The sequence below is a fragment of the Elgaria multicarinata genome, chromosome 6 (genome assembly GCF_023053635.1).
Source record: "Elgaria multicarinata webbii isolate HBS135686 ecotype San Diego chromosome 6, rElgMul1.1.pri, whole genome shotgun sequence".
Taxonomy (NCBI): Eukaryota; Metazoa; Chordata; class Lepidosauria; order Squamata; family Anguidae; genus Elgaria; species Elgaria multicarinata.
Window position 1 is genome coordinate 78,948,494 of NC_086176.1, and position 24,232 is coordinate 78,972,725.

Sequence of the window (24,232 nt, forward strand, 5' to 3'; positions counted from 1 at the left end):
GGCTTTTTGTTTGTTAGCAAGTAGTATACAACTTGTAAGTTAATACTAATTACTTCTCTTCCACTTCCTCTCCCACTTCCTCTTCTAGCTGAAGTAGAACATGGGAAAGGCAAGCTTGCCTATAGAGGGGTGATTCACACAAGAACTAAGAGCTTTTCTACATGAGGCTGTTAATCGGTTGTAGCTGCTTTCAGTTTTGTCCCAGAACTGAGATCCGATTACGATGTGAAGAGTGTTTCCTTTCCTGCTTTTCCACTACATAGCCTCTAAGTGGCACTGTGGTATAGCGGAATAGTGCAAATACACAAGAGGAAGTTACAATTTCTTTTGCTTTCACAATTAAATGCTGCATTTTCCCTGCTCTAAAAAAAACTTGACAAAAGTGCTCATTGTTCACAAAAGTAAAACTGTAGGCTCACGTCATCGTCTAAAGAACCCATATGCAACTATGAGTAAGGAAGCACAAGATAAATTCCTTGTGTGGAAAAGCCCTAAAGGACCTTTTATATTTCCTGCTTTTGTAATTCAAATGCAAACTCTACATTGGCTAGATTATACATTTATTTTGAAAACAAACCTCTTCTGCTTTCAATTCTTCATAGAGAATATTCACCTATAAAATGAAGGTTCAAAATGATGCTTTCAGCATTCTGTATAAAATGCCCCAAAGCTCTTCTGATTTTTTAAAAAAATGCTCCACATTTCCATTTCTCTTCTCTCCCACTTATCCAGCATGTGGCATCTATTACTTTTCTGTATGTGGAATAGTAGGAGAATAGACTAGCAGAAATTGCCTATGGCCCAGCACAGGGTAGTTATACACTCTACGTTTAAAGCAGTAATACAAGCTTTTAAAGGCTGAAATAACTGCACATGTCAAGTGTCTTTTGTACAAGTGAGGAGCGTCCTTCAGAATGGGGGAATTGCTTACGAACTAAGTTGTACAGACGGGAGATGTTTATTTGCTTAATGAAAACATTATCTAGCATCAATATGTCACTGTATCATGCCATCACATTTTAAGCAGAACTTCCTGTTGGGCTCAGTGGGGAGTGCTGCTTAACAAATGATAGTGTGCTCTTCCCAATTAGATGAAATTTCCTTTGATCTACGAGTACTTAGTGTGTTAATAAATGGAAGTGATTTTGAAGCCATAATTAAATTCAACTTATTACTGTGGCCACTTTAATCAACGGGGCTACTACAATAACATCTCCATGGGGGACACAGGAGATGGAGACCTGCCATATTGCTATTTCCACCAATCGATACTCCCAGCATTTAGCAAAATTATGGTAATTGCGTTCTCTAGTAATAGTTCTCAACCCACAGCTTGTGCTTGAGAACGAGTCATTGGCGCTAACATTGGAAAGGAGAGTTGTTTGTGGATTTCTAGAAGGCAAATTCTATTGGACATTTCATTACACTGTTCACATGGCTACACTGAATTGCTGTTTTATTTAAAAAAAAACATTTCAGACACAGCAGTTTGCAGTCATCTATAGCTTTCATCTGAATCTTTAATAAATGATTAGGGTAATAAGAAAAGCCAATTCAGAAGATAAAATCTGGCCTAGAAGTGTTGACTGAAGAATTGGCTGGTTACTTCAAATCGAGATATGAAATTCACCCCTCCTTCCACTACTCCTTGCCCTTTGTTGCCTCCCTTACGGTTTCCAGGTCACAGCTGTTGCTGAAACAACTATTGGCAAAATTCCTCTGTCAGCAGAGACATTGGCCTAAACTACACCAAGCAGGATATTGCACTATGAAAGCGGTATGAAAGCGGTATATAAAAGGCAGGAGCCACACCAAGCAGGATATAGCACTACAAAAGCAGTATTTAAATGGTATATGATATGTGTCAGTGGGCCCCAACAGTTGTCAGTGCACTTCAATACCATTATAAAGCACTGGTGTGGCTCCTGCCTTTTATATACTGCTTTCATAGTGAAATACCCTGCTTGGTGTACATTAGGCCATTGTTAGATACTTAAAAGTTGTAGGGCATGGGCCAGTAAAACTGCCCTGAGAATAATTAGATGCCATCATTTTGCAGAAGCAGGGCTTGTTTATATGTATATGTGCACACTTAGAAACGATTCCTAGAATTCATTTAAATATAACAGACGGTGAGCCAGTTAATATCCCAAACAAATCACCCTCAATTCTTCAGTGAATTTGTGTCTCTCCCCAAATCACCCTTATTCAGTAGTTCCCCTTCCAATTAATTTCCCACACAGATCCAGCTCTATTGCCTTTCAATTAATCAACTGAACACATCATAACTACCCACACATACAAACTTTCGCACATACAAACTTACTCCAGAGGCACAAAACTCAGATTTCAGTGACATTGGGCTTTGCTAGACCTACCTGAAAGTCCAGTCAGGAGGAGGGCGAGCCCGCGCTGCAGCTATCGTGGGCTGTCGCCCCAGTTTATACATCAGACGCGACAGGCTAAAGGAAAGCCCCGTCGTGTCTGCCATTTTGTCATTTTTAAAGGGCCATGTGCGCAGGAGCGCACCAACAATAGGGTGTTTTTTTAAAGGGTTCCTCGCTCCCCCTGGCTCCGATGTCTCCCCGCTCTGGCTCCAATGTCCCCCCCATCCCCCCAGCTCTGATTTCCCCCCCATCTCCCCAGCTCTGATGGCCACAGCGCTCCTATGGAGTGCTGCGCCCTATCCACCACTTTTCCCGGCTACTCACGAGTAAATGCGGTAGCCAGGAAAAGCGGTGGAACAGGCTACACGCCCACAGTCTCGAGACCGCGGGAAACACCGGGCCACAAGTGGTGCCAGTTACCCCAGGGCCAGGGAGGTTTGACTCCTGCCTGAGCCCAGGATCCCCTGTGCGTCATCTGGACTCACAGGGATGAGCCCGGGCCTCTCACTGAGCTAACTCCGCGTCTAGCAAAGGCCATTGTCTAAAAGCAAGTAAGAGGTCAAATGTGCTTCCCTGACCTTAGCAATAGCCTAGATGCCACTCACTAGGCCAAATTAAGAACATAAGAAGAGTCATGCTGGATCAGACCAAAGGTCCGTCTAGTCCAGCATTCTGTTCACACAGGGGCCAACCAGCTGCCTCTGGGAAACACACAAGTAAGACATGAGTGCAACAGCACCCACTCGCTCTGTGCCTCTGATACTGGAGGTAGCAAATGGTTTGGCACCATTGTCTACAGAAAATCTTGATATTTTGCACCTCTGATATAAACATTTTTCAGATGAGGTTCTCACTCTTGTAGGTGAAGCAATTCACATGAAGGTGCCAGTTTTTATCATGGCCTTCTAATATCAACTAGCAGAAAATAATTATCCACCAACTCAGGGCTCAAAGATCTCAGCTTTCTTTCTTTCTTTCTTTCTTTCTTTCTTTCTTTCTTTCTTTCTTTCTTTCTTTCTGTTCAAGGCTTTATGGTGATGGACATGGAGTTAGATGAGGATAAAAGGCCATGCCAGGAGAAAGGTAAGGAAGAAAGGGGCACCTATCAAGAAGGGTAGTCAGAGGCTGTGGAATGGGGACCTCCTATATTTTTAAGAGTATGCCAATGCCACAGTGTTGAGCAGGATGTGCAAAAAGGAACATCTACATGTGCACACCTGTATACATCACACAGTTAGGACCTCTGCCCCATAAGGCTCTCAGTGTGTAAAACTGCACCTATGTACATGTTCCTGTCACCCATCCCACTGTACTTGCAGACACTGAGGGGGACAACAATGGGGGACAACAGACTGGTGGGACCTGTTCTCCCCACCATGATGGCAGGTATATATTGAAGCAGTTGTCATGGTGAGTTTGGACATTTGAAAGAAGCAGTTGCACTTTGGATGTAGCATGTAAAATTTAAAAAAACGCATTCAAAGAGTGGCATATGAACCTAGATGAAGCAAGAAATAGGTTGCATATTCGCTCACACAAGTTTCTTTTTGTGCGCTGTATAAGAAATAAAGAACTTCTTTCACCACTGTTTCTATACAATTGCAATGCTGATTTTTTATTTGTTACTACCATATGAATCAAAGGGTGTTCTTGGATTGGACAGCAACTGGCTATCCAGGCATAAATCACAGCACCACCCATTTATTTGAATGGTATGTAGAATGCTTTTGGTTCTGTAGCTCCTTTTGAAACCATGATTTTTCATATTTGAATGTGCAATATTTACCAGAAATTCCTGTTCCCTGCCAACGTAAAAGAGGTAATTGGTCAGAAATTCAATTTACTATTAATCTTCCTCTAAATGCACCACTGATTTAAATGGTAACTGTGATAATGAGAGGAAATATTTGCCCATAAACAAAATATCGAGTCGCCAAGGATTTCTTCCTTCATAGAGTTACGGTTTGTTATGTTTCTACTGCAACAAATATTTGCAAAGAATGAAAAAGCTGGGTATCAAGGCACAGAGCCAGATGCTACAAAAGCAGATTTCCTTTAGGACAGGAAATCTAAAGCGCTCTCTCTAGAATTGTGAAGGGGATTACTGGAGCGATAATCCTTTAGGAATGCTTCACAATAGTATTTATTTTATTGCATTTGTGTATACCGCCCCATAGCCAAAGCTCTCTGGGCGGTTCACATAAGATAAAAATATTTAAAAACAATATACAAAAATCATGTTCATACAGGAAGAGTCCATACTTCCTCCCCATTGGTGAAAGCGTGAAAATACATATTTTGTTCAAAATCCACATTTTTGAAGTGCAGATTTGTCTGATAAACACATTCTGCAAACTTGATTACAAGCTCAGAAATATGTGAGCTTTGTCCCCAAAATTCATTCATGCTTGTGTTCACTCGCATTTGGGGCTGCGACTGGAAATGTTCTGAAATCTCAACAAATTAAAATGAAATCCTCATACATCCCTATCTGTTGCTGGGGAAAACAATACGAGAGCAAATATTTTGTGCATCTTCCTGACTGGTTTTCCCCTGTTCTTTTTCCAGTTGAAGAAATGTTGGCATTTTATGACTTTCAAGCAGGAATCACTGGATAGGTTAAAGCTTTTCATGACATCAATCAATATGATCTTCTGCTGTAAATTCACTTCAGTCTTGATATGAGACCATTTTACTGTGGTGAACAGAAAGTCTGTTCCTTCTGGAGGAAGGAATCTGTGCCTTATTTGAGTGTCCCAGCCTTCAACACTCACCTTCAATACTGCAAAGAAATAATCCTGTAGGTTGAAAAAAGTGATGCCCATTGTTTTCCAGGTCTGCCCATACACTTAGCATAAGAGTGGGTTCTATTCAAAGTCATTGCAGCTGGCTAAAGGTCTTCAGGATCAAGGTTTAAGTCTGACTAGTAAAGTGAGAATAAGCAATAACAACTCAGAATGATTGACGAATTGGGATTTTTCCTGATGTTTTTGCAGGGTAAAGTGCTCTTTTCAGTGCACTCCCTTCAAGGCACTTCTGTATGGAAAAAAAAGTTGAGAAAACTTAACCATGTGGTGTCTTTTCCCAGTTAGAAATAACTCTGCAGAGCAGAGCTTTGGATGAACAGATCAGTCTGTTTCCACAATAGTGTCACTTTCACGTACGTTTCTTCATTCATACATCCATTCCATCCCATTTCTGCATTAATCTACGATTTTATTTTATTTTTTTAAAAAAACCCAGAATGAAATACTTGAGTCTCTGCAAGTGTTTGACTTGAATGCTCCTTTTAGAGCAAGCAGCAGGAAGCTCATGCAGGCCTAATTTATTTGGGAGAAAATTGGATGTGAGATGTTCCATTTCAAATTAGATCAGAACCAATTGCATCACTGAAAAGAAATGGGATGGTTTTCGGTATGACTACAGAGAAGTGAGAGAGCACCTCACTCCATGTGACCGCCGGAGCCCCACCTTGGCTTAAATATAATAACGTTAACAATTCATCAAGTACTAAAAGAACCACTCATCCATTCTGTTCATTAAGCACCTTGATTGTTGTGATTCTGTGTGAGAAGCATATCGAAAGAATATAATAAATGTGCTTTTGCAAGTTTGCTCCGTTATTCCATCATTTTATCATCAATCTCTTTGACAATTGTGAATTTTAGCCAATGAGCCTGAGAAATTATAATGACGGCCCAATACTATTAACCTCTGCATCAATACCAGTCAGCTGTGCTTGTTTTCTAGAGATGCGGACCTGGATTTGGCTGTATCGCACTGTGCTGCTGCAATTAAAGCCAGTCTATAAAATTGAATGTCAGAAAGCTTGCATTTTCTACCACATTTATATTCTTCAAGAGATAAGTCAATTTTTATTAAACAGATCATTGATATATTGTTCCATGCGTTGAAGGGATGTCTAGACATTAATATGTGCATTACTGTATCCTTGTGCTAATTTATCTTAATTAACACCCGAAAGCCGCAATTAAACCAGAAGGGGGGATGTGCATAGAGAATACATAATGCAGGCAGTTTGAAATCTGCATGAAAGTAACATTAAGGATGTATATATCATTTTAGAGCTGGGGGAGGCAACCATTTGAGGGCTGAATGTGGCGCTGGGTCATGGGTAACTCACACATGCCGCACACACATATTCACATGGATTCACATATGGACACACACACAGAGCGGAACCAGGAGAACAAAGCTACAGTTATCCATGCTCTGATAACCTCTCGTTTGGATTACTGCAATGCGTTATACGTGGGGCTGCCTTTGAAAACGGTCCGGAAACTTCAACTGGTGCAAAACAGGGCAGCAAGGTTATTAACAGGGACTGGCCGGCGAGATCACATTACGCCAGTCCTTTTACAACTTCATTGGCTGCCAGTCCATGTCCGGGCCCAATTCAAAGTGCTGGTATTGACATTTAATGCCCTAAACGGTTTGGGGCCAGGTTATCTGAAGGAACGCCTCCTCCCATATGTACCTACCCGGACCTTAAGATCATCCACAGGGGCCCTTCTCCGTGAGCCCCTGCCAAAGGAAGTGAGGCAGGTGGCTACTAGGAGGAGGGCCTTCTCCGCTGTGGCACCCCGGTTGTGGAACGAGCTCCCCAGAGAGGTCCGCCTGGCGCCTACACTGTACTGCTTTCGTCGCCAGCTGAAGACCTTTTTATTCACTCAGTATTTTAACACTTAATTTTAACTTAAATTTAAATTTTACTGTTTTAACTCTGTATTTTAATCTTATATCAATTTTGCTGTGTGGTTTTATCCTGGTTGTGCTTTTTATACTGTATTTCGTAATTGTGTTTTAAACTGTTGGGTGTTTTACTGTGGTTTTAATTTTTGTGAACCGCCCAGAGAGCTTCGGCTATTGGGCGGTATAAAAATGTAATAAAATAAATAAATAAATAAATAAATAAAAAGCTGACTGGGGTCATGGAGATGTTGTAGGCTCTTACACACACACACACCCTGCCTGGGATTGTTGGATCCCCAAAGCCATTTGCAGCATGGAAACAGTGATCCTGGCTGCATTGAGATCATTGGGATGTGGGGGGAGAAGCAAAAGCTGATCAGACGGGCTGTGAGGAGAAGTGAATGGGGCTCCCTGGGCTGCATTGAAATGGGTAGAGGACTACATGAAGCATGTTGCCGACCCCTGCTTTAGAGTAATCCCAACACTATCTACATTGGCTAGGATTCTGCAATAAGCGAACAGACGGAAGGGCATGGAGAGACCATTTCCCCATCCCTTCTACTCCCTGCAGCTTCCTGGTCTCCCTGAAAAGTCAATCTGGAGCATTGGGGGACCTGCCTGAAAAATATGCAGTGAGCCCTCCTCCAGTTTGAGGTGATTCTTTCCTCCCCAGCAGCGCCCCACACCACATCTCACATTATTCATGAGCCAAACTTCCTCCTGACCTCTTGGAAAGGCTTTTCTGGAGTGCAACTGGATGCTTTGGTCAATAACCTTTTCTTTTGTTAACTAATCTTGGGATCCAAGCAGATATCTTCCCACTGTACTCTTCATAAGAACCACTGCTAAACATTTCAGTATTCTGATCCCAGTGTCGCAGAGCTGGGAGACAGGGCTGAAAAATAGTGGCTTGCCTAAGGCCACATAAGTGAGTTCAAATGCTTTAATCAGCATTAATGAATGTGCATTAGTTAATGTGGATTAGTTAATGTGGATTTGCATAAATCTCCCTAAAAGGAAAAAGAAGAAGAAGAAAAATGAACAAGTCCCCCCTCCCTGACACCAAATCCACATTCCCACACATTAGCCTATGGGGGAATATGCACATTTTTAGTTTATTTATTTATTACATTTTTATACCTCCAATAGCCGAAGCTCTCTGGAGTTTTGAGTTTTGTTTCTCCATATTTTTGTATGACCAAATTTGCATAAAATTCCCAGGGTGGCAGGAAACACCAAACTGTCTGCAAGTCTGCATGACTTGGAAAAAGCCGGTCCATTGCACAATCTGTGGGTCGGATTCATAGATATCTGAACTCATTTGAATCCATTGCAGATTTCTCTGACAATCCTAGGATTATGGGAAGCAAATAGTGGAGGTAGAGATGTAATCGTCCCCTCCTGGAGCATGGTAATCTCAATTCAAATAGTGGCCTCATGCTTACAGTAGAGTAAAACAAGAAGTACATGTGTAACACTTGGGGAAGGGAGGGGCAGGATGCAATGCTGGGCCAGCCCCTGAAACTGCATGCGCCACCCATCCTGGCTGTGTCTGCGTGATGACGTATGGGTGTAGGTCCTCCACAGGAATAGAAATTCTGTTGCAATCAGGGACCCTAATCACGTGGCACTCCAACACACATAAAGCTGTATGTACATGAGAGCTCTTTGCAGATGTTGTACTTCGCATATCGATGTTGTGCCGAAGCCCTGGCATGTGTGATGTCCAATGATGTAGTGGGGTCAGGGCTCATAGAGATGTAGTACTGACACTTTTTTATTAGCAGGGATGCTGAATTCATCAGCCAACCCTGACCACTGAATTCCCTGTTTCCTTTGAGTCTAGCTGAAATCCTCAAAAGAGCTGAGAGCAAATGTATTTTTCCAGCAACCATGTATTGTTCTTCATGATGCAAAGTAGTTTTTGGTGGCTTGGTATTGAATGGGCAGTTAAGAACCACTGGCTTTGCAGGAGACCTGCACCTGGTGGAGATGAGAACTGCTAGAATGCGTTTGTTGATATGGATCATAGAATCAGAATAGCAGAGTTGGAAGGGGCCTACAAGGCCATCGAGTCCAACCCCCTGCTCCGTGCAGGAATCCACCCTAAAGTATCCTTGACAGATAGATAACACAGCTGCCTGAATTTTTTTGAATGTACTTGGGGGTGTGACTATGGGGCTTGTCATGACGAGTGCCTGCACTTCAAAATGTACTAATACACCAATGACAATGCCAGAGTAGGATGAGCACTGCAGTTCCATCACCCCCTTCTCCACATGTTTAGTGTATGTGTGGAAAGGACCTGAAGAGGATTATGTCACAATCCAGCCATGCAAGCCAGGCCCAAGGCAAGCTGCCACCTGAAGCATGGACCCACTGCACTGCCACCTGCTTCTGCTCCTCCTTTCCCTCAATCTATGTGCCTGCCCACCACCAGGTAGCTTACTTTTCCTGGCATGCACTCCCATGCCTGCCTCGCCGATGCGCTGCCCTTAAGTTGTTTCCGCCTTCAGGAGCCACATGGCACTTGTTTGTCTAGCAAAGTATAGTGAGACATTCCAGAACTTCTGGGACTTCTCACAATTGCCTGAACTTGCACAGGTGCTGTGCAGTTCCTGAAGGTGGAAAGACCTTACAGGCAGCATGCCAGGAAAAGTAAGTTGGCTGAATTGGGAAGCACACAAGCGGGACAGATGGGTGGGAGGGTATGTGGGCGAGCGAGTGGCTGCTTCTTCATTTTTCTGGCTGCCTGCGTGGCTAGCCATGCAGTCAGCCAGCAGGTCCAAGAAGTGGCAGACTCTTTGAATGTGGAGAGCACTTCTCCCGTTGCCTGCTGCGCCAGCTTCGTACTGCTTCATGGTAGGGCCAGCCCTGCATCCATGAGGAAGAACACACCATTTAGTTTTGCCTGCCCTACCTATTCAACTTGTACGCAGAACACATCATGCGACGTGCTGGGCTTGACGAATCCAAGGCTGGAGTTAAAATTGCAGGAAGAAACATTAACAACCTCAGATATGCAGATGACACCACTTTGATGGCTGAAAGCAAGGAGGAGCTGAGGAGCCTTATGACAAAGGTGAAAGAAGAAAGTGCAAAAGCTGGGTTGCAGTTAAACCTCAAAAAAACCAAGATTATGGCAACTAGCTTGATTGATAACTGGCAAACAGAGGGAGAAAACGTGGAGGCAGTGACAGACTTTGTATTTCTGGGCGCAAAGATTACTGCAGACGCTGACTGCAGCCAGGAAATCAGAAGACGTTTACTTCTTGGGAGGAGAGCAATGACAAATCTTAATAAAATAGTTAAGAGCAGAGACACCACACTGACAACAAAGGTCCGCATAGTTAAAGCAATGGTATTCTCCGTAGTAACCTATGGCTGCGAGAGCTGGACCATAAGGAAAGCTGAGCGAAGGAAGATAGATGCTTTTGAACTGTGGTGTTGGAGGAAAATTCTGAGAGTGCCGTGGACTGCGAGAAGATCAAACCAGTCCATACTCCAGGAAATAAAGCCAGACTGCTCACTTGAGGGAATGGTATTAAAGGCAAAACTGAAGTACTTTGGCCACATAATGAGAAGACAGGACACCCTGGAGAAGAGGCTGATGCTAGGGAAAGTGGAAGGCAAAAGGAAGAGGGGCCGACCAAGGGCAAGATGGATGGATGATATTCTGGAGGTGACAGACTGGACCTTGGGGGGGGGGCTAGGGGCGGCGACGGCCGACAGAAAGCTCTGGCGTGGGCTGGTCCATGAAGTCACAAAATGTTGGAAGTGACTGAAAGAATAAACAACAAAGCAGTGAAGAAAAAAAGAATCCATAAGCTATATTTTAATTTTAGTCTGCCTTTAAACAATTTTTTTATTTTGCTGCAAGAATATATTTTCTTATGATATCAAACTCTAAAGTCCATTTATTTCATATGCCTAGCTAAACAAGGAGTCGGTCATTGAAGTGAGTCTATTCCCCCTAAGTTATTCAACTTCTGTTTGATTCTACACATTAATGTTGGAGGTTAACAACTCTGTTCTATTTTTAAAATTGTCTGAATTCACTTAATGCAGTGATGCATAACTTTAATTAAAGAATAAGCTGAGAAGTAATGGCAGAAAATTAACTTCCAAACATGGGTGGCAAATAACCTTAAAAACAAGAGGAGAGTGACATTTAATGATGGTAATTACTGCTGTCAAATTTAGCTTTATAACAACAACAAAAAAGAACTTATAGTATTTAGTGGTCACTCTTCAACACACAATGTAATATTTACAGCAGGCAACTATAGTAAATTAGCCGGTTCCCCAAAGAACTTACAGGCGTATCATTTTTAAATCTGACAATGTAGAATCAGGTGATTTCATTCTTACTACAATTAGATCACCCGAGAACAATATTTTGAGTATTAATGAAGGTAAAGGCTCCAGAAATGTTCCTGTACAAGAGAGGTCTGATATCTATATGCTGCATCTATTCCTTTCAGTGGAATGCACTAGCTATGAATGGCTAATATTAGGATGACGCACACAACACTACCTTGTTTTCTCTGAAAATCATTTGTGTTCCCCTAAGGGCCTGATTTACAAGCCTACCTACAAACCAGCCCAGAATTAGATGTTCTTAAGCACAATGATATTAATGGATTTGTGCGCAAATACCTTGGTGCTAGATTGTGGTCCAGTCCAATCTGATATTGGATTGTTGTTGTTTGTGCATTTAACCCATTCAGTAAACTTGGAGCTACACAGTAAATCCAAGAAAACCTATAAATAAAATACCCTTTGAGAATTTAAGGTAGAAATATAGAGTATTGATTTAAAATTAATTACTCACTACTTAACTATCCTGAGGCCACAAAATTCATGGGAACTTATCATGCTTATACTACTTCTGGAAAAGCTGTAATGTCAACTCTAGGAAGCCTCTGGGAGAAGGGGTTTGGATTTACACGCATATAACCCAATGCATGGATTGCTACCACAACTTCCTACTACAGGGCCAGATCTACACTACTGCTTTAAAGCACTTTATAACAGTTTTGAAAAGTGTATATGGAGTGTGTCCTGGGCCCCAACAATTGCCAAAACTGTTATAAAACACATTAAAGCAGTAGTGTAGATCCTGCCCACGTGTGTGGTACAGTCCTGTATGCAAACTTGTCATCCACTTTCCAAAGAAAACCGTCCATCAGGTAACCGGTGTTCAACCAGTTCTGGATGGGGTTGCACTCCCCCTGAAGGAGCAGGTTCATAGCTTGGAGGTTCTCCTAGAACCATCTCTGTCTCTTGAGGCTCAGGTGGCCACAGTGGCACGGAGTGCTTTCTACCAACTCTGGTTGGTGGCCCAGCTACACCCCTATCTGAACAGGGATAACCTAGCTTCAGTTGTTCATACTCTGGTAACCTCCAAATTAGATTACTGCAATGCCCTTTACATGGGGCAGCCTTTGAAGACGGTTCGGAAGCTGCAGCTTGTGCAAAATGCAGCGGCTAGATTGATATTTGGAACAAGGAGGTTCGAACATATGACACCAATTCTGGCCCGCTTGCATTGGCTGCCTATATGTTTCCGAGCCCAATTCAAGGTGCTGGTTTAACCTATAAAGCTCTACGTGACTTGGGACCACAATACCTGATGGAACGCCTCTCCCGACATGAACCTACCCGTACACTGCGCTCAACATCTAAGGTCCTCCTCCAAGTGCCTACTCCGAGGGAAGCTCGGAGGATGGCAACAAAGGAGAGGGCCTTTTTGGTGGTAGCCCCCCGACTGTGGAATGATCTCCCCGATGAGGCTCGCCAACACTGTTATCTTTTAGGCGCCAGGTCAAGACTGTTCTCTTCTCCCAGGCATTTAACACCATTTAACAACGCTAAATTTGTTTTTTAATGGACCCCCAGAACTGTTGTTTTTAAATGGATACTGTTGTTTTTATACTGTTGTTTTTATGTTTTTAAATTTTGTATACTTTTTAAATGTTTACTGTTTTTAACTTTTGTAAACCGCCCAGAGAGCTTCGGCTATGGGGCGGTATATAAATGTAACAAATAAATATAAATAAATAAACAGTGTTTTCCCCCCCAAGCATCAGTGATTACACAAATTGCAGTGGCCACATAGAGCTAAGAATTAGGGGTGTGCACAGACCCCCCACTCCGCTTCACTTTAAGATCTGCCATTTTCGGATCGGACCGCTCCGCCCCGCCCCCACTCCGCCTGTGCCCACTCCGCTCCGCTCGGAGCTCCGGATCCGGATCAGAGCTCCGGTCCCCCCCATAGGGGGGGTTACCGGGCCCTGCCGCCATCGCTGCCCATGCGGCGACAGCGGCAGAGCCCGGTAAGGAGGAGGGGGGCCTTACCTGCCTCCATCCGTGGTCCGTCGCCGTCTTCAATTGAGCCCGTGGTTCCACCAGGAAGTCTGGGCCGCAAGTGCGGCCCAGACTTCCTGCTGGAACCACGGGCTCAATTGGAGACGCGGACGGACCGCGGACGGAGGCAGGTAAGGGAGAGGAGGGCGGGGGGTGTTACCGGGCCCTGCTGCTGTCGCCGCATGGGCGACAGCAACAGCGGCAGGGCCCGGTAAACCACACTTACCTTTCCGGCGGAGCTCCGGATCGAGGCGAAGGATCCGCCTTCACCTCGATCCTCTTCACCACGCTCCGCCGGCCCCCCAATCCTCTTCGCCTCCGCCTTAAGGGCAGGCGAAGCCCCCCGCTCCGCTACTGCTTCTCCGGTCCGATTAGAAGCGGAGCACATCCCTACTAAGAATGGTTACATCCCTGTGAGCTTGGCAGCGGTGTCCCACTGCACCATGGAATTCAGAAGGGAAAATGCTGTCTAGATTTCAGTTAGGTGGAGAAAATATTTTGGCCCTGCCTAGAACAGGGATAGGCCAGAACTGATGTGAGGGGGTGGGGTTTCTACATGGGCATACCCACACTTGTTGCCTATACAAATGAAGAAACTAAAGAGGCAAAATGTTCTTGTTGTGATCGTTATTTTTCTTACAGAAATATAAATTATCATATGAATCAGTGGGGTATTCCATGAATTAAGGGGAAAGTAGCATTGTATTTAATTAAAAGTCTGAGAATAGAATGACCTATCGAGAAACAATTAATATTACCCAAGTAGTGATTGCTTTGCTACTGATAGTGTGTGCTCAATTAGTTGTTAAAAAGTAAGAACTAGATATAAGGTGCTAAACTTTCAGACGCATGCTCTGTGGGCCTCATTGATAGAATATATAGCTTCAGAAATCACACACCCCTTGTAAATGTGTGGCGTAGTGGCTAAAGTATAGGACTGGGAGTCAGGAGATCTGGGTTCTAGTCCCCACTCAGCCATAGAAACCCACCTCACAGGGTTGTTGTTGTGAGGATAAAATGGAGAGGAGGAGGACTATGTATGCCACCTTGGGTTCCTTGGAGGAAAAAAGGAGGGATATAAATGCAATATAATAACAATAATAATAATAATAATAATAATAATAAGTACATTTATTTCTTACCCGCCTCTCCATTTTGATCGAGGCAGGGAAACAGTACATATCAAATACATGAAACTGAATTAAAACATAATATACATTGTTAAAACATCCTAAAAACATCCTAGAAACGTTATAAAAACATCTTAAAATTCCACTGGGTAGGCCTGCCGGAAGAGATCAGTCTTTTTAGCTTTCTTGAATGCTAATATATTAAGTCTTGGTATGAGAAGATCACTCATCCAGCTTGGAGAATACTGTACGCAGGAAGGCCTTGTTGTTAATTATAACAAGACTAAGGTAGTTGTATTTGCTAAGAGACACACTCGTCATAGATGGTCCTTAGATGGACAAGACATTGAACAGACTTAAATATCTGGGCCTTCACTTTTCGGAGAATACCCTGTGGCACGCCAACATTAAAGCAATCTCATGTTCCACTAACCGTCTTCTCGGCCCTATTAAAAAGTTGTACCATACAAAGGGGCATCACTTAGTTGAACCTACAGTAAAAGTCTATGCTGCCAAGATAATAACGCACCTTCTGTATGGAGCAGCAATTTGGGGTGTTTATTATAAAAACGAATTGGAACCAATACAGAACATTTTTTTGCGTACCCTTCTGGCAGTGGCACACAATATCCCTGGTGCACTACTAAGAACAGAAATAGGCCTCCCCTCTTTGAGAGCTCACATACATAAATCTGTTATTCTGTATGCGAAAAAGCACTCCCAGATGCTTGATCAATATCTGGCAAAGATGTGTTTCTTGGATCTACAGGATAGGGGTGGTTGGGCACGCATTGGTAGAAGTCATCATATTAATGGTTAATTTTGAGTATTCTGAAGTCAGCCTAGGAATCTTCATGATAGATCAATCAAATGATGGTTTTGTGGGATATATAAGTACAGGAGCTTGGTTGCTTTTCAATGTGAATGTTCTGCATCTAAATGCAATCTCATTATTTACAACAACCAGCTTTGGGGAGTGAGCTGTACAAGATAACATTACTTACTTTTCTTGAGGCTCAAAGATTTTAATTTAAATGTTGATGTGCCTTTGTACAATAATGAACACCTTTAAAATTCATAAATTCTCAGTGTATATTTCAAAACATTAATCTTTCAAATGTAACAGAGATATCCTAACACAATGTTTAGCGGAGTTTGTTTTATACCAAATCTAGAAATGATATTGTTTTGCAGTTTTAATGCACAAATAACATGGGATTTAAGATAGATAGATAGACACACTTCACCCACACATACATATCCACTGTAATAAAGTATTATTATTATTTTAAAAAATCCAAATATCCTTATACTGACAGACAAAAACTTTCCATAAATTATAAGAATGCCTTTAGATCCATATTTTATGTATTCTTGATGTCAGACAGATTTACAGAATACTTTTATTGCTCTCTTTTATGAATTCTTATTAGGTTTTTTTTAAATCTGTACCTTCATTTTTACCTTTACCATTTGGTATTTATTTAATTGAACAGTTCAAATGTTTCTCCCCACAAATCATTCACAAATCCCTCTTCAGCACAAAATGAAACACAAATAATAAACACATTTAGATATAATCCAGGGCTCACTTATAATTAACTTAGGGCGTTACTAGACGAGGCTCTAGCGCGCGTTACCTTCCGCAGCCACGTCGAGGCTTCCAGATGACGTTCACGAGGATCCGCCGTTATCCCGCGGTGAAGCCTCTTTCTCCCGACTTTAAAAAAGTGAGTTGTAGTGCGCCTTTTCCTGCTGTCCCGCGGTAATTCGGAGTACGTGTGGGAGGATGTGAGGTCACTGCGGTCGGCACTGGTCAGGAAAAGGCGTGCTAAGGGGGAGTGGTCAGCGGCTTCGGTCAAGCCGCCTCCGCCATTTGCGCGCAGTCCGCCAGCTGGGGCAGCGCGGCGGAGCGGCTTTTTTTTTTTATTTCCCCAGTGACAGTTTGCGCAGGAACGGAGGACCGCAAAAGTGGCTGGTGACTCCTTGCGGTGGGCAGCTACCGTGGCCGCATAATGGCGGTGCTGTACGCTGCCTGTTAGTGTGGGTACCAGGCTGGCAGAGGGCAGAGCTGTTTGTGGGCTGCTGCCATGGCTACGGCCAGATGTGGGTTGGCTCCTTGGGATGGGGCACAGGGCACAGAGGCGGTCATCGCCGCCGACACCTCAGAGGCATGATGGGAGATGTAGGCACAGAGTGGCCATGCAGAGTGCCCATGCAGATGTAGGGTCAGGAAAAGGCGTGCTTAGGGGAGTGGCCAGCGGCTTCGGTCAAGCCGCCTCCACCATTTGCGCGCAGTCCGCCAGCTGGGGCAGCGCGGCGGAGCGGCTATTTTATTCCCATAACTACATTTCGCGCAGGACCGGAGGACCGGAAAAGTGGCTGGTGAGCTACTGTGGGTGTGGGTGGGCAGCCAGCTGGAGGGAACCGGCTGCCAGAGGGCAGCAAGCGAGGGTGGGCGGTCATCTTCCAGCGGCCACCCGGCAGCAGGTGAGGGAAGCCCCTTTAAAATGGTTCACTGCACTCCCCTGCCCTTCCGATGCGGAAAGTAACGAGCCCCGTTCTCTCTGCTTAGCCCCTGAATAGGTATCAGGCATGGGGCCAAAAGGGCGGGGCGTGACATGGAGACACCATGAGATCCTAGATGTGCTGGACATTTGGGGAGAAGAAAGGATTCAGCAGCAGCTGAGGGCTAGCCACAGCAACTTTAATGTGTTTGAAGAAGTGGCACGGGAGATGGCCAGGAGAGGCCATAACCGAACCGCCAAAGAGTGTCGCACTAAAACCAAGAGCTTGCGGTCAGAGTACCGGCGTGTAAGGAACCATAATGAGAGGTCAGGCAACAATGCCACCACATGCCCCTACTATGAGAAATTACATTCCATTCTCCGTGGGGATACCACGACGCGCCCCAAACGCGTGGCAGGCAGTCTGACAATTACTCGGACACAGTCCACACGTGTAACTTCCCGAGCCACTCAGCCACCACCCTCTCTTCCTGTGGGCTCCCAGGACATGTGTGAGGACGCCAGCGAAACCACCTCACTCAGCAGGGATGTGGACGAAGACACATCAGCTGGTGAGTGTGCCCGTCTGCCTCCCCAAGCCCACCCCTACACCTCCCCACCAACTTCGGCAATGGGACTGCAGAGCCACCCCAAAGGCTTGCTGGTAGGGGGCGGGAGGTGGGGGCACCAGCACAGCATCCCATGCCAGTGGGAATCCTCTCTTCTCCACGCAAAATGCCTGGAGGAGGGGGGCCTGGAAGGGCTGCATTTGAGGCCCCTGCATCTCTGGGGAGGGGAAGCTGCCCTTCCCCCTACCTCCAATGCTTTCTCCTACATGCCACCAGATGATGAAGAATCCGGTAATGTAGCTGCAGACTCTGACAGCGAAGCAGGTGAAGGCACCAGCAGGCAGACTGGACTGAACTGTGAGTATGTGCCCACCATACAGCATCCCCACAACCATGGGCATTGATCCTTGGTAGAGGGTGGACTGGCAAATGGTGAGGTATGAGTGTGACATAGGCCTGACTTTGCCTTGACAGGCCCCCCACAACCCACTGAAGGTGGCTCCAGGGACAGCCCAGATAGAGGACGTGCTCCTGGTGAGTACTCTGCACTCCTCAGGTGTGCATGTGTGCTCCTGCAACCACTCAGACATGCTGGGGACATGGCAGCACTAACACACAGGTGTGTGGCCAGATGTAGGTAGGCAAGGATCTACACGGCACCCTGGCAGGTGCCCTGTGCTGAATGCCCTGAATGGGGGAAGGTGCAGTTAGTGTGGTGGGTGGGTGTGATTGAACTGCCTTCAGTCCATCACACCAACAGGAGGGGAGCAGTGGGGGAAGATCTTGGGAAGGAGCCTGCAATTCCCCAGATGCACCAAGGTCGATGCTGTGGGAGTGGGAGTGGGAGTCAGCATTCCTCAGCCATGGGAACGGCTCTCACAGATAACAGAACAGCAGAAGTCTGGGGCTGGAATGCAATGTTGTGAGTTAGCCACCCACCAGCACCACTGCCAGCTGCTTAGTTGCTAAGGGCAGTTCTAGGCGCACAACCACACCCTTTCGCTGCCAGGCAGGAAGGGGCACTTCACCTGCTGTGCCCTCTTGTGCAATTGGGCGGCTAGATGTGCAGCAGTGTGCTTGCCTAAGGTGGTGGTGTATCTGTATGGCACTGCACACTCCACCTGATCCTCACCTCCCCTGTTCAGTGCTGCCGCATGTGTCTGAATAGCCAACCTTCTCCACACAGATCCAGGGGTGGCAAACCCCAGGGCCACCCTGTCACCTGCCTCTCGCCTTGCAGAGATTCGCAACCGTCGCTCCCAGAGGAGAGGAGGAGATGCTGCTCTGGAGATCATGCGCCAGGCAGCAGCAGACAACGCCCGCATCCTCCAAATCCTTGAGCGTGACTCTGACAACTTCAGCGAATATCTGGACATCGCAAGGCAGCAACTCCAAGTAGATGCTGAAAATGCGGCAGCAATGGTGCGCTGTGTGGATAGGGTAGCCACCTGTCTGGAGGAGCTGGTCGGTGGCATGCGTGGTCTGAGGACTGGCCCCCCTAGGCATAGGGATCGCCCTGTGAGGGCACTGCCTCTTACTGGCCCACAAACTGGTGGAGTGAGAGGCAGGGACCCAGCGGAACACTTACTCCCTGGCCCACTCTGGGAGGAGGCTCCCGAACCCCCACCCCAGAGGGAGGAGACCCCATCCCCACCCCAGAGAGAGGAGACCCCATCCCCACCCCAGAGGGAGGATACCCCATCCCCACCCCAGAGGGAGGACACCCCATCCCCACCCCAGAGGGAGGACACCCCATCCCCACCCCAGAGGGAGGACACCCCATCCCCACCCCAGGAGCAACCTCTTTGTGCCCCATCCCAGGGGGGGAAAGGCAGGGCAAAAGGCAAGGCAGCCCCACCGGCTGGGGGGCCTGAGACCAGGGCCAAGGCAGCCCCACCGGCTGGGGGGGCTCAGACCAGGGCCAAGGCAGCCCCACCGGCTGTGGGGCCTGAGACCAGGGCCAAGGCAGCCCCACCGGCTGGGGGGCCTCACGGCAAGGGTAAGGCAGCCCCACCGGCTGGGGGGGCTCAGACCAGGGCCAAGGCAGCCCCACCGGCTGGGGGGGCTCAGACCAGGGCCAAGGCAGCCCCACCGGCTGGGGGGGCTCAGACCAGGGCCAAGGCAGCCCCACCGGCTGGGGGGGCTCAGACCAGGGCCAAGGCAGCCCCACCGGCTGTGGGGCCTGAGACCAGGGCCAAGGCAGCCCCACCGGCTGGGGGGACTCACGGCAAGGGTAAGGCAGCCCCACCGGCTGTGGGGCCTGAGACCAGGGCCAAGGCAGCCCCAGCAGCGGTGGGGGGGAATGGAAAGGCCAGGAGCAGGCACCTGGAGCCTGCAGCACCTCCCCCTGCAGTGCGTGGGGAACCACACAGCCCACCTGCCAAGCAGCAGCGCAGGGAGTGGCCGAAGCGTAATCCCAAGGAGCGCCAGCCCTACTCCCCATGAAGGGGGGAAGGTAGTATTGAGTGTGGGGTGGAGTGGGGTGGGGTGGCTCACCATTCCTCCTACTCCTGCCAGGGACCCTGGCCAAGCACTGCATAGAAGCGCACACACACCTTTAAGCAAAATATATTAGATTTATTTTTTTTTATAAACATTAGAAAATTTTTAATTTTTTATAACAACAACAAAGGAAAGCTTTATTTTAATGAAAACCATTATTTTCAAACACAGTAATAAAAAAATAAAAACGCCACAGTCAGGGGCCTTGCTGGTCGTGAGCATCCTGCCTGCAGGATGTCTTTATGGCCCGGACGTCCCGCTCCAGGCGGGTGACCCTCCGTTCCAAGGAGCGCACTGCGAAAGGAAAGATGGTATTAGTGATGTATGCTGCAGCACCCCCCCATGAGCACACCAAACACTAGAGTCACTACTTACTTGTTCTGCGCACCGCCCCCTCTAAGCGGCTGAAGGACCGCATGAGATCTGGCGTCACAGCCACAGCAGCTCCATCACCTGTCACAGAAAAGAAGGGGTGTTGAGGAGGTGAGGGATGGGAGTGGGGAGTGCACAACCAGAACTGTAGTGAGGGAGTGGGTGGGCAGGTGGAATGGTGCACAACCTGGCAGGGAGGAGGCCACATACGTGTTCATTTGGATGCCACTAGACTGATGTGCACCACTCCCTCTCCAATGAATGCAGCCTCTTCCCCAAGCCCCCAAACAGAAGGTGCGTGGAACCAGCACCAACCCCTGCTTGTGGTAGGGCTGTGGACTTACCAGGTGGTGCGGTGGGTGGGCTGCAGGGAGGTTGCTCTGGGGGGGCCGCCTCAGGAGGGGGGCCTCCCTCCCCACTGCCCTCCTCTGCTGGGTGCTGCTCCTCCTCAGCTGCAACAGGCTCCTCCTGGCACACAGCCCGGAGGCGGGCACGTTGAAGCCCTGTGAAGGTAATAGGCAGGTATGCATCAGTTAGTGGGCCAGGACATTCATTGCGCAATGAGATGCCACATTGGAACCCACATTACATGGGCATGGTAAGCAGTTCTAGGGGCCACTGCCTACATGGAACCAGGATGGGGGATGGGCTTTGCACCTGGCTGCCAACATGCATTATACATGGGCTGGGATGGAGAAATGACAAGTTGGCCAAGGCACTGGCATGAGGCTGAGTGCAACCACCACACAGAGGGGCAGGCAATGATTATAGCAGGTGGTGCAGGGCAGCTTCAGCATGGCTGCAGTGTTGGGGGATGGGGCACAGTGATACAAAGGGTACTTACTTGTTGGGCGGCGCTCCTCCCACGAGGGTCGCCCAGCCCGATCCCACAACTCGTGCAGGAGGGTGTAGAAGGGGGGCTGGGCTCTCCTAGGAGGGCTACCCCGGTAGCACTCCAGAGCCTCAAAGAAGGCCGCCTTTAGGCCTTTAAACTTGCTCCTGCACTGCTCAGCAGTGCGGGAGTAGCCCGCGATGGAGAGGCTCCTTGCAGCCCTCCTGAAAATATCAATAGTCTGGAGGCTGGAGCTCCTCATGAGGCGCTCCGACCTTCCAGACTGCAGGAGGAGCTCAAGGAGCATCTCCATCTCGGGCTCCTGCCAGTAGGCGACCCTCCGAGGCTCCATCTTGACCGGGGTAGGCCTGACGTACGCGCCCCCTGTTGACGTTTTTCGGAACTGCGTACATGCGCAAAGAAGCGGCCGATGCCAATAAGCACGGTTTGCCCTTCGGAGACATACGCTCCCCCTGTTGACGTTTTCCGAGATTGCGGACGTCCGCAAATAAGCGGACGATGGTGATAAGCACGGTTTGCCCTTCGGGCTACATTTAGGATGATTTCACGTTGCGCAGTTTGACTGGAGTTTATTATTATTACTAATTTATATAGCACCATCACTGTAGATGGTGCTGTACAGAGTAAACAGTAAATAACATGCATGTGGGCGTACATAGCATATATATTATTGCATACATGTGGGCGTACATAGCATATATATTATTGCATACATGTGGGCGTACATAGCCTAGAGTTGATTGCACACAAGTGGGCATACGGCTGTTACTCTGGGGTAAAGGACTGGAAGGACTGCACAGGGGAAGAAGCACAGTCCAATTTTATGAGGCAGGCTGTCAGCGGCGGTTAGCCCACAGGAACTCTCTGACAGCATCCCGCACCTTGTGCCCTTCCCGGGTGTGGCGATTGGCCTCATTGACGTAGGGCTCGCCCAGAGTAGCCAGCTCAACAGAATTGTGCTCCGCCGCCTCCACGAGCATGGCGTGCCCCTTGGTTTCGCAGATGTTGTGCAGGATGACGCAAGCACTGATGACCGAAGGGATGTTTTCTTCGGCCAGCTCCAGGCGCACGCCTATGCTCCGCCACCTCCCCTTGAGGCGGCCGAACGCCTGCTCCACCACAAGGCGTGCTCGCCTAAGACAGCGGTTGAAGTGGGCTTGCTGTGGAGTGAGTGCCCCACCATAGGGTTTCATCAACCACTCACGCAAAGGGTACGCGCCATCCGCAATAATGAGGGGTGGAATCTGCTGGCCGTGCAATCTGATTGTTGGATGGGTAGGCACGAAGACACCTGCATCCATCGTCTCACAGAGGCCTGAGTTGGCAAAGACATAGGCATCATGGTTCTTGCCGCTCCATCCTATTTCCACATTGATGAACCGCCCCTTGTGGTCGCAGGTCCCCTGCAGAATCATGGAGTACTCATCCTTCCTGTTTATGTATTCTGAGGCTTGGTGTATCGGAGATTGGAGAGGAATATGGCTGCCATCCACCGCGCCCACACAATGAGGGAACCCCAGCTCCCCAAAACCATGCATGATCTGTGGGGCAGAAAACACAAAGGGCATATTAGTGACAGCGCCATTGTTCCGAAGTTGCGGACCTCCGCAAAAGTGAGTGCCTGTTCCCAGCGCATTCCCCCACCCCATCCCCCATCCCCCACTCACCTCTGCCACGTTCCCAATCTTGACTGTACGAGATAGGAGGGTCACTTCCATGGCAAAGCACACCTCCAGGACTATTTGTGCCGCCGTAGAGCAGCCTACCCCGAACTGCTCTGCTGTGGTCCTGTAGACGCAAGGGGTAGCCAGCCTCCATAGGGTGATGGCTAGGCGTTTCTCCACTGGGATAGGTCTACGCATGACAGTCAACCTCCTGTCCAGATGCGGCCGCAACTCCTCCACGATTTCAAAAAAGGTGCCCCTGCTCATGCGGAAATGGCTCAGCCATTGCTCATCGTCCCACTCCTTCAGGACAAAGTTCTCCCACCAGTCCTTGCTCCTCGGCCGGACCCAGAAGCGGCGGCGTGTCTCGCGGACGTAGTCGCCATACGCGGCCAGCATGGCTAGCCTCGTTCGGCAGAGGGCGGCCCGCAGCTTGCTGCGGCGGAGTAGCCACCTCCCCAGTTGTTCCCGCAACTGCCGCCGCCTGGCAGCCACCTGTGCACGGAGGCGCTGATACTCCGACAGAAGCAAGATCAGCATGGCTATGGCCGCGCAAAGATCGTCACGGTCCTCGTCAGGGAGCATAGTTGCCCTCTCTTGGCTATCGTTTCCCGCACAGACGCGCACACACAGCCACCTCTGCTGCCCTGATATGCTGCATCCGGACAATGCGCTTCCGCTGGCGCAGCTGTTTCTGCCAGATGTGGGTTGGCTCCTTGGGATGGGGCACAGGGCACAGAGGCGGTCATCGCCGCCGACACCTCAGAGGCATGATGGGAGATGTAGGCACAGAGTGGCCATGCAGACGATTGACCTCGGGTCATATGACACCCGCCACGACCCCCATCAGGAAGTGAGCGCATCAATGTTGACCCTCAACAGCACCAGCAGCACTTCAGCTGGCACTGGCACTGCCGCCGCTGCCGCCGCCAGGGCCGGCGGCGGCATCGCTGACGGCTGCGCAAGTTTGCGGTCTTTCGGACGTGCGCAAACCGTGCAGCGAGCGAAAAAAAAAGCCGCGGCAATCAGGCCGGTGTGGCTGCGCAACCGTTCTCGCGGCGGCAGCAGCACAACCGGCGCAAACTTCCGCCATAAATCGAAGGCAGGTGTGGATCATGAGGCGTCACGGCTGAACGGGAAAAGCCGCTTTCACCGCTCCTCAACGA

At 48.1% G+C, this 24,232-nt stretch overlaps 1 protein-coding gene across 1 annotated transcript; it reads right to left on the reverse strand.

The window, feature by feature from the left end:
* Positions 1 to 20,379: 20,379 nt before the first annotated feature.
* On the reverse strand, positions 20,380 to 24,018 carry LOC134400935 (uncharacterized). The gene is made up of 5 exons (XM_063129642.1): positions 23,070 to 24,018; positions 22,284 to 22,943; positions 20,894 to 21,052; positions 20,553 to 20,630; positions 20,380 to 20,471 (listed from the first exon to the last, which is right to left on the reverse strand). The coding sequence occupies exons 1-4, from the start codon at positions 23,649 to 23,651 to the stop codon at positions 20,607 to 20,609; spliced, it is 1,425 nt and encodes a 474-aa protein (XP_062985712.1). The 5' UTR covers positions 23,652 to 24,018; the 3' UTR covers positions 20,380 to 20,471; positions 20,553 to 20,606.
* Between the last annotated feature and the right edge of the window lie 214 nt (positions 24,019 to 24,232).